We start from the raw sequence: 11,094 nt of genomic DNA, 5'->3' as shown, positions 1-11,094 counted from the left end.
TGGATAAACAGTGTCCCCAGGTCCCAGGTCTCTATGGAGCATCTTGTCTTAGGTACCTCAAGCTTGATGAAGGGGACAGCTCACTCACTGCGAACATGGAGCTAGGATATAGCTGGGGGGTAGGGAGCCAACGTGGGGTACCTTCACGTCAGAGGTGAAGGAAGGTGCCACTAATCTGGGGAGTAGGGCAGTGGGCAAGGCACAGAGCCCTGTTGCCAGCTCAAGGATTCTGACCTGAGACCAAATCCAGCTTGAACTACCAGCCCACACACTTGAATAGAAGAAATCCAGGAGATTCTTAAGGATGCTGACTTGCCAAAGAAAGGGGCCAACCAATGCCTGAAATTGCCTGAAATTGCCCATTCCTCGGGGCAACCCCTGAACTTGTACCAACCAGAAGTGTGTTGTTAAAGCAATGACTCTCCTTGAAAGACACACGCCCACTCAAATGTTGGGGAGGCAGCAGACGGGGCAGCTACACCCAAACGCAGAGCTGGGGGCCACCATCTCGGCTGACTAAGGCACTTGCTTTACCAGCATGGCAAGGAATCTCCAATATTTCCTCAAGACTGCATGTACTGTTGGCCAATGACACCTGAATGTGTTTCCCATGGTCCCCTTCTCCAAATGGAGAATTCCCCTTCTGGAAATTCTTATTGCAGATAGCCTGGGGTTTTTTCCCCTCACTATTGACTATGTTGATGGTGGTGAAGTTCAGAATTCAATTCATAGGTTACCATCCCATGAGTTGCTACTTCCAGACATGATGGAGAATATGATGCATCTTCCAGAAAATAGGAACTTGAATCTGAATCCAGTAACTGGATGAGTCATAGGGCTTCACCCATTGGGGGAGGAGGTGAGTCTACATTAGCCAAGTGTGGGTATTTCTGATGATTATGTAATGGAAGAAAAATGTACAGATATTGGGTCACCAAAGGGGTGGACAATAGTGGGGTATTATGGTTACTGTTTAACACTCATCTCCCCTTCTCCAGATAATAATCCTGATTTTGTTCAGGTAACTATGCTTGATCTCACAGCTTATATGGTTTAAAGAAAGCTAACTCCCCTCCCAGATCTAGGACTGGAGTGTACTGCCAACACTAAGCTCACACTGGTAACCCTATGCAGACCTTCAGGACTGGATGAGGCTCTGCTTGGAATGCCTCAGAGACACGTTCTTTCTCTTTCCTTCTTCTTCTGGGGTGCAGTGTTGGGGAATATGAGTCCTAAAGCAGCCATTTCCCTGCCATGAGGGGAACCAATTGAGACCGAAGCCAACACAAGGAGGAAAAGTTGAAAGAATCAGAGAAAATGGAGTTGTGGCCTTGATTGCACCATACCCATCCTTACCCTTGGGCTTTTGAGTTATATAATGTCTTCTTTGATAGTTGATCCAGTTGAAGAGTTTTCTGTTACGTGTCACTAAACAACCAACTATGACAGAGTGTGATAAAAGCTAAAATAAAAATATGAAAAAGTGTTGGTAGTAAAGAGAGAAGGTGGGTTAATTAGCTAAGAGAAGCAACGATTTCTTTTTTTTGCCTTTAAGACAACTTTATTGAGAAATCTTGGACCTAAAGAAATTGTTTATATTAAGGTGCACAATTTGATTGACATACACACACTGAAAAGATCACAACTGATCCGTCAGTTCTATATAGGTATCCTTTTGTGTATGCGTGTGTAGTAAGATGTAATTTAAGATCTACCCTCTTAGAAGTCTTCAAGTACACAATACATTATTGTTAACTATTATTACCGTGCTGTATACCAGATGTCCAGAATTTATTCATTCCATGTAACTAAACCTTTGTACCTTTTGACCAACATATCCCCATTTCTCCAACCACAATTCTGCTCCTAAGAAGCAGTGTTTCTTTAAGCACTGACGGCAGGAAGAGTAGCAGAGAGAAACCCATCACAGTTCTTAGCATCAAACGCACCCCTTTGGTGGAGTTTACTGGACTCATCCAGGGCCATCATTGTACATTTCTCAGTCCATCCAGGCAGGAATGGATGTGTTGAGGTCTTCAGTGCAGGGCACTGCCCATGACATCTCAAAGTCCTCAATAAATATTGAGTGGTGGGAGGAAGTCTGCCATCTGTTGCCCCCGTCCCTCGGCAGGGAAGTCCCCCAGCGTCCTCTCTCCCTGTGAGCAGCCAGCCACCTCCTAACCCTGTTCTCCCACCGCTGTTACAGAAGATGGATCATATGTCTCCCAGGCTGAGAGCCTTCCTCTCTGAACCCATCGGAGAAAAGGATGTTGCCTGGGTGGACGGGATCAGCCGTGAGCTTGCAGTCAATTTGGTCACCAAAGGTTTCAACAAGGTAACTCATTTTTTTCTTATTGCCCCAACTTCGCTCCCTGACCTCTCTTCCCCGAGCCCTGCCAGATGGCTGCTGCTGCTATGTGTCCCTGCAAGGGGCCATCACAGAGCAAAGCTGCCACTTGGCAGAGTGCCACTTGCTTCAGCGTCACTGACCCCTCATGCTTGGGCAGCCTCAAGGGCCAGTAGATGATGGGCAAATTGAATGGCTTGGCTCAGAGCAGCTGGGCCGGGCATGATTCACTTGGTGTTCAAACACCCAGAGGTCAACAGAAGTGAGCCAGCCACCCGAGTCTGGGGCTGCGCCGTCAGGATGGATGATTTGCACGTACTTCCCACCTCCATGAAGAGACTTGTGGGGTCTTGCCTGCCCCACCAGGGCACCAGCTTGGCAATGGCAGGTGGAGTAACAGCAGACTGGGGTCTACACCAGAGTAAGAGGATATGAGTTGTTCTAAGATGTCACTCACAGCCCAAGAATGGCCTCAAGGGTATCCAGTGGAATCGGAACATTCTTTTCTATGTAATTATTTGTTTTTATGGTGCTCTTAAAGCTGCTTGGAATTTTAGGAGAGAATGGGAGATGATCCCGAGGAGAACCCAAAGAGAGTGAGCACATACAGAGGCAGATGGGAATTCACGTGGAGCATTGCGCGCTCAGTTAAGAGATTTTGCCCACAGCTACTGCTGCTCATTCCCTTCAGTTTCTCATGTCAGTCTATACCACTGCGCAGGAAGATGTTGCAGAAACGCCCGACAAGGCTGGGAACTGTTGCACACACGGCTGATAACAGTTTGGTGTGCACCTGCACCGTGCACGCCTGTTTCCAGGGGGCCTCTGAACTAGTGGGCCTCTGGTTTTCTGGTCAACACGTTGCTTATACCAGTTGTGAAATATTCTGAATATCACCCCAATCTACTGGCCCATTTAATATCCACTAGGTGGTATTGCCAGGAAGCTGGAGCTCCACCATTGAGGTGGATTGGATTCTTTCCTCCCAGATAAAGGAGATGGGACCCTTCCCAAGCAGGTAGTGAAGTAAGCAAAGTCTGGTTAGGGAAGACATTTTAAATTAAAAATTCCTTTTTGAAAGAAATGATTGTCCCTTTTTCTTTTCTATTGCGGTGTAATGCACCAACATTGATATGAAGGGTTCAGCTCAGTGAATTTTTACATATATATACATACACACACACACACACTCATGGAGGCACCCCCCAGATTCAGTGATTGGATACCTCCAGAATGCCCGATGATCCCCTTGTGTCTCTCCCCCATCAATGCCATCCCCCACTCTCAGAGATACCCATTATTCTGGCTTCTACCCCCTTTGATTTAATGGGTTGTGGGTTTTTTTGCTGTTGTTCAGCCAGACTCAGCATTTTAAAAATATTTTTATTCACATACAGTGAATTTCACCTTTTTTAGTACACAGTTCTGCAAGGTTTGACGAATGCATGCAGTCATGAAGCCACCACAATCAAGACACAGAACAGTCCCACACTTCAAAATGCTCCTCTGTGCCCTTCATATTCCCCACCCACAGCCCCTGACAACCACTGATTTATTTTCTGTCCCTATAGTTTTGTCTTTTCCAGCCTGTGTTTTAAATGAGGATTATAGGTGGGGCAGTAGGCATGTTTAAGATAAAGGAATGAATGAATAATGGGTAAATTTCAGGCATCCCAGAACTTGCTGCACAGAATCAGGGCTGTAGGGAAGAAGAAATCGTTTGCCTGGGTGTGGCCAGGATCCTCTTATGCTCACGACCTCCTGGTGAGCACGGTGACCAACACACCACTTCCAGGCCCTACTCATTCCTAGGGTCACTAATTCCAAACACTAACGTAGGAGATTTCACCTTTCTCCTTTGCTCTGAGCCCCTCACGCACCTGCGAATGAGATGAGGGTCGCTATCTCCACTTCATAAAGGAGAGGACAGAGGCTCCTGGGAGTTAGTGCCTTGATCAAGGTCCTGAGTGAGGACAAGAATGGCGGTAGATTGTGTTGTCACAAACCACACAGGAAGATCTGGGTCCCGGTGGTTACCACGGCAGGGAGAGAGCTTACCCTGGGATTCAGTGTTGAGACTCTGTTTCAGGGCTGGAGCCTGGCTGGGCCTGCAAAAGGATCCAGGAGACCTGATGTGGCACCTATAAAGGTGAACAGGTGCTTCTGGGTGAGGACCAGTCAGTGGCTGGGGCCAGCAGGAAGAGCCTCCAGGGCAGGCAGATCCTATAGGGAAGGGGTTTCAGATTTAGCATATATTTTTTTATTAATTATTATTATTTTTAGCATATTTTTAGGCTTTTATTTTTAGAGCAGTTTTAGGTTCACAGCAAAATTAAGCAGAAGATGCAGAGATTTCTCATGTACCCCCTGTCCCCCCCCACATGTACATCCTCTCTCATGAGCCACACCCCCACCAGAGTGGTACATCTGTAACCATCAAAGAACTTACGTTGGCACATCGTAATCACCTAGGGTTCATAGCTTATATTAGGGTTCACTCGCAGAGTTTCTATAGGTTTGGGCAAATGTATAATGACACATATCCCCCATTATAGTAACGTACAGAGCTGTTTCACTGCCCTAGAATCCTCTGAGCTCCTGGATTTTTATACCCTGCCTGCAAGAGACCTTAGGGAGGGACACCTGTCTGGGTCTCATGCTATCCTTTGCTGGCCTCTGCTGGGGTCTAGCTGTCCCCTCCCCCAGCTATGCCATGACTTTTAAAACTATTGATTCTTCTATGGATTCACCCAAGTCTCTTCAGGACTTTGACAGTCAAAAATTTAGCTGAATTCTCTCTGAGGTATTTTGTGCCCACTCTTCTCCCAGGTGGTCAGCCTTGGCAGATCTAGATCTCTGAGAATCTAGATCTCTGCTATCTGGTACTGTGGCCACTGGCCATTTGTATCTGCGGAGCACCTATCTGAATAATGCTTTAATGCTATGCATGTAAAGTACACACTGTGATTTTATTTTAAAGATTTAGAATTTTAAAGTACCCCACCCAATGCAAAGTATCTCATCAATAGTTTTTTACTGATTACATGTTGAAATGATATTTGTGAAATATGGGAGAAAATGAAGCATATTATCAGAACTAATTTCACCTGTTTCATCCCCCCCACATTTTTCCTGTGGCTACTAGAAAATTAAAAATTGTGTATGTGGCTGGCTCACATTAAACTTCTACTGGACAGTGCTGATCTAGATTTAACAGCAGAAGGGCCGAAAGGGACAAAGGAATGACCGGGAAAGGAAAATATGTTGGTGCACAAGACGCTCAAGAGGCTTTCGATGGCCTGGCTCTAGCTCTGTCTTATATTCCCCACCCCCACCCACTCCATACCCAAGCCACAGTGTCCATGAATCACAAACACAGACGGGACCACCTGCCCGCAGGCCTCTCTTGAAATGGACATTCACCCACTTCAGGACCCCATTCACAACGGACCTTCTCTGGGAAGAATGCCTTCCTTCTGCCCGCCTACCCCAGCCTGATAAGCTCGTGCTTCTGAACACTGAGTATTCAATAGGACCCCTTGCTGTGACATCTGTACTGTTGACTATTCTTTCCACACATGGCCTGAGTACCCACACTCATTATGCTAGAGAGGCACAGCTTGCCTTTGGGGCTCTCCCACGTCTCCTGTGAAGCACAGGAGGGTTCTACGTCTTTGTACTCCTCTTCTCCCTATGAAAACCTGGCTCAGGGATGAGTGAATTTCCAGGCACTCAGTAAATTCAGGAACTTTGAGCAGTGCCCTATGGGGCGGGTGCATTACTCGGCGGATCACCCTGAAGTTATCCAACAGTGAGGAAGTAAGTTTACCAGCCCAGAGAATCTGGTTTGGTTCAATGTTCTTTGAAGACACTATAAAGTCCTATCCTTGAGCCTGAATCTTCCTCCGGAAAGATACTTGGAAGATCAGTAAGGGGTATATGTATGGGTGCCCACCTGCTCCCTAAGGCTCTCCTAACAGCAGAACTTGTGCATGATGTTTGCTACATGTCAGGCTCTGTCCTCAGTGCATTATTTATATTTCATCGAAGCATCAGAAAATCCTATAAGGTATACTATTTCACCTTTGTTTTACCAATGGGGAAACAGAGGCACAGAGCATGACCTGCTCAAAGTCACTCGGGGTGAGAGGTGAAATTTGCATCTGGGCAGACAGTCTCTGGGGGTGGGGGGTAGTCATGCAGAGGCCCCCCACTGCCTGATGTCTGGGCCCTGCAAGGAGTCAGTTATGGAAGTTTGGGGTTACCCTGCGTAGGGTTGCCAGATAAAATACAGGGACCTGCTCCATTAAATCTGAATTTTAGTCAAACAAATAATTTTTTAGTGTAAGTATATCCCAGGGAGGCATGGAGAAGAAAGAAGAAGGGGCAAGCCCTGCTTTGGATCGAACATTTGCACTAAGACAAGGAGTTTTAAACCAGAAATGACCGAGAGGTACTGGATTTTCAAGATTGTCACTGGCTACCAGTGGCCATGAAGGCTGAAGAGCCAAAACCCGGTTAGAGAAAAAGAGAGTTGTTGATCCCCCAATGAAGTCTTGTGGCCACGTAAATGCATTCACTCTAGGCTCCAAGGAGCTGGCGTTGCAGGCAGAGGTGAGAGAGAAGCCTGAGAATCAGCGAGGGCCAAGACCACGGATGTGTTTGCAAAGGTCAGGTGACAGAAGGTACACTTGTGGGGAGCATTGCATAACCTGCAGGGTGTCAAATCACTATGTTGTACACCTGAAACAAGCGTGTGTCAACTTTGCTCAAATAAAAAAACAGTTAATGAAAGAAAAGAAAAGGCCAGGTGTCACAGTGAAGATGGAAGATTTTCATTGGCATGGACTAGGACCAGCCACCTAGCATGAGATGAAGATATGAGGCCCCTTGTTCCCCTATACTGAGGACTTCAAGATGGCCACAGCAAAGCATTAAACCAAGGGGGGGGCTTCTGTCCAAGGTGGTGGGACTAGGCCATGTCTGCTCAATGTTCCCGTGTCTCTGCGTCACCCTCCCCACAGCCAGATTTTTGTGAGCTTTGGTCACTTTCTGGAGCCAGTGGAGAAACAGAACAGCCTTTGGGCAGAGCGGTGATGGGGACCATGATGATGGCTAACTTTTCCTCCCCACCCCTGGAGGGTGGCAGAGCGAGTGGACGAGGGACATTCAGTGGCAACTTGGTTCCAGAGGCCACGAGAAGAGGCCCTTCTTCCTGCAGCGTTCCTGGAAAATTTGCCTGTGGTCCTACATGGCATGCGTTCCCTGGCTTCCCAGATGCTGAGGCTGGTGGGGATACGGAGGCTCTGATCGCCCGACCAGCTGATGCCAACAGCGGGGCCTCCAAAAGGGCAGAGGCCGCCATAGGTGTGAGGCCAGATGTGGACAGTCGGGATGGGCAAACATGGGGCTCAGGAAAACAAGAGTCAACCTCTTCTATTCTCAGTGATTCCATCTGGAGAATGGGACGGGGTTAAAACGTGCCAGGGGTCTGGAGCCCATCAAAGGTCCTCAAGCGCCATTACTATTATCATTATTATTACTATTATTTATCATCTTCACTAATGTTCTTTCTCCCTGGACAGAGCTCCTTGTTCCTTGATCCTGTCATTCACCTCTGCACCCCACCCCCCACACCCACTGCAGCACCTGGCTCAATTAACATTCAATAGATGTTCATTTTTTTTAAATGTTGAATTAAAAGGCATCTCCCTAAAATCACCACTGAAGGTACAAGGATATGAGATCGTTCTAAGCAATAATATGGCTTTTCTAAAAAGATGATTCAAGTAGCAGTTGAAAATGACCATGACATCCTGGCTGTTTTTTTAATCTTTTCAACAACAGGACCATGACTAAAAATAAGAAACCCCAAGTTCCAACAGCTTGGGTACATTTTACAACTGCAATTCAGCTTTTATTTAATTTCTTTAAAAAAAAAAAAATGTTCCCTTTGGTTCAGATGAAGTTTGCTTTGTTTTATGTAACTGAAAGTAAATAGACAGCAGCAGGTTTTCCTGGAGAAGGCCCAGGACGGCAAGCGTGGACACTGGTTCTCATTCATTCCAGGCTGGAGAGCCCCCAAACCAGCCACGAATGACGGGCGTTTATGTGACCTTAAATCTCCAGGCTTCACCATTGAGCGGCTCAGTCAATTTGTGGCCACTCGGTCTTGGGTGTCCCTTTCTCCATGTAGTCCTTGCTCCTTGTCAATAATCACGTGATAAAATTATAAAGAGATTAGTGAAAAGTTGTAGAATAGTAGTTAGAAAATGAGAGAATGCCGAAGAGCTATCAGTCCTGGTGTACTTAATATTAATTACGTGCGTTTTTCATGCACACAGACTTTTCAGAAGGGAAGGATGGGCAAGGTTTATCGTGTTTTACATTCTGTGCTCCTTCCACAGGCTAAGCATTCCAGGACAAATAAGGAATTTGCATTTTCCTGACGTTTTCACACTGAATCTACTTAATTCAGTTTGCAAGGTGGGGCAGGGCATGTTGTGTGCCTTCAGGCGATGCAGAAACTGAGACCCTGTTTCTTGGGGTCCTCACTTCATGTTAAGTGAGTTGCCCGAGGTCACACAGCTGGTTTGCAAGAACAGATTGGTGCCAAGATGCCCTTCATCTACCAGTCCCACGTGCAGTGGTTCTTGGTCGAAGGAGCTTTCGTGGCAATGTCTGGAGGGGACATGTGGCAATGTCTGGAGGCGGTTATGACTGTCACAATTTGGGGGGCTGGGGGACTGCTCCTACATCTAGTGGGTAGAGACTGGGGATGGTGCTAAACTTGCTGCAATGCACAGGACAGTCCCCAACCCACCCCAACAGCACAAAATTATCCACAATGTCAACAGCGAAGAGAGTTAGAAACTCTGCAAGATGGATTGAGAAAGTGATGGGGTGGGGAGCATCTCTGATTCTTCTTTATGTGTGCGTGCATGTGTGCGTGCGTGCGTGTGTCTGTGTTAAAAAGAAATACTAGGGGCACCTGGCTGGCTCAGTTGGTGGAGTGTGCAACTCTTGATCTTGGGATTGTAAGTTTGAGCTCCACGTTGGATGGAGAAATTACTTTTTTAAGAAAAGAGAGAGAGAGAGAGAGAGAGAAATACTAGATCAGAGGCCAGAAGGGAGTATGCTTTCGCTACTCAAAATGTCCCTGGACCAGCATCAGCTGGGGACATGTTGGAAATGCAGACTTTCAGGCCCCCCTCCAGACTTAGTGAGTCAGAACCTCCCTTTTAACAAGGTCCCAGGTGATATATGTGCTCATTAAAGTTGAGAAAGACAGGTTCTGGTTTACCCCAGGCTGAACATCCCCCCAAACCCGACCCAAGAGATATGCGTTTCACTTGGCCTCACATCTCACCAAGGGCCGGTCCCAGAATCCCCATCGCCCAGGTGCTGTCACTGTCCCTCAAACCTGACCTGGGCCCCTTCCTTCGATTTTTACAAGGGTCCTGGTGTTGGAGAAGAGCACCTCTGGGTTGGTTTATTATAACCTTTCCCGTTTTTCTCCCTACCTCTCCCCCGCCCCACAGGCCTACATCCTGTTGGGACAGTTCCTTCTGATGCACAAGAACGAAGCGGAGTTTCAGAAGTGGCTCATCTGCTGTTGTGGTGCCACTGAGTGTGAGGCCCAGGAGAGTTCTCATTGTCTGAAGGAGTGGTGCTCCTGCTTCCTATAGACACACACCTCCTGGCTCTGACCCCTGGGTAAACGGCACACTCTGTACTGGCACCCAGGCTTGGAGTCATTATTTTTGTGTTTAACTTGAAGGATACACGTTCATTATACAAAGTCATGCACGAATATAAAAGAGGACAGACAAAAGACAAATGATCCCCAAATTCACCCACCCAAAAACCACTGTCATTCACCTCCCATGAACATCATGCCAAGTATCTCAGCATAAATTTATATAAAAGAATCTTTTATTCTAAGGTGGGGATTAAGTTTTAAGCCAGTGTTTTGGTTATCTATTGCTGCATGACCCATGAACCCAAAGCATAGCGGCTTCAAACAAACAATTTTACCTCACATAGTTTCTTAGGGTCAGGAACTGAGAGTGGCTTAGCTGGGTGGTTCTGTCTCTGGGTCTCCCATGAGGTTGCAAACTGGCAGCTGGGCAGCAGTCATCTGAAGGTTTGACTGGGGCTGGAGGCTCCACTTCAAGGCGTTGCACTCATGTAGCTGTTGACTGGAGGCCTCAGCTGCTCTTTACATGGGCCTCTCCATAGGGCTACACATGGCATGGCATCTAGCTTCCCCCAAAGTGGCTGACCCAAGAGGGAGTAAGAGAGCAAGCAGGAAGCCACAGTGCCTTTTACGAACCAGTCTCTGACTCACACTGTATCACTTCTGCCTTCTTCTATTTTTAGAAGCAAGTCATTAAGTCCTCGAGAGAAAAGAACTAAACTTCCTTGAAATGGCAACTAATATGGCAGACATATTTTTAAGAGCATCATAGGTTTCTGAGGTATAAGTTATATTCAGTAAAACTTGCCCTTTTTAGGTATAGTAGTTCTATGACTTCTGACAAATGCATTGTCCTATGACCACCTTCAGAATCAAGACGGAGAACACTTTCAATGCCCCAAAGAGTTCCCTAATGCCCTCCTGTATTCATCCCAGTGCCACTCCCCAGCCCTTGCCAACCAATGATCTGGTTTTTGTCCTTATAGTTTTGACATTCCCAGAAAGCCAAATAAATGTAATCGCACACTAATGTAGCCTTTTAAGAGTG

At 46.8% G+C, this 11,094-nt stretch overlaps 1 protein-coding gene across 1 annotated transcript; it reads left to right on the top strand.

Moving 5' to 3' along the window:
- The first annotated feature begins 1,919 nt into the window (after positions 1–1,919).
- On the top strand, positions 1,920–10,035 carry BANF2 (BANF family member 2). The gene is made up of 2 exons (XM_036120501.2): positions 1,920–2,335; positions 9,889–10,035. Exons 1-2 carry the CDS (start codon positions 2,210–2,212, stop codon positions 10,033–10,035), a joined length of 273 nt encoding a protein of 90 aa, XP_035976394.1. The 5' UTR covers positions 1,920–2,209.
- The last annotated feature ends 1,059 nt before the right edge of the window (positions 10,036–11,094 follow it).

The sequence above is a fragment of the Halichoerus grypus genome, chromosome 10, assembly GCF_964656455.1.
Source record: "Halichoerus grypus chromosome 10, mHalGry1.hap1.1, whole genome shotgun sequence".
Taxonomy (NCBI): domain Eukaryota; kingdom Metazoa; phylum Chordata; class Mammalia; order Carnivora; family Phocidae; genus Halichoerus; species Halichoerus grypus.
Note: the sequence above shows the minus strand (reverse complement) of the source record. Positions and strands in the feature narration are given on the sequence as shown.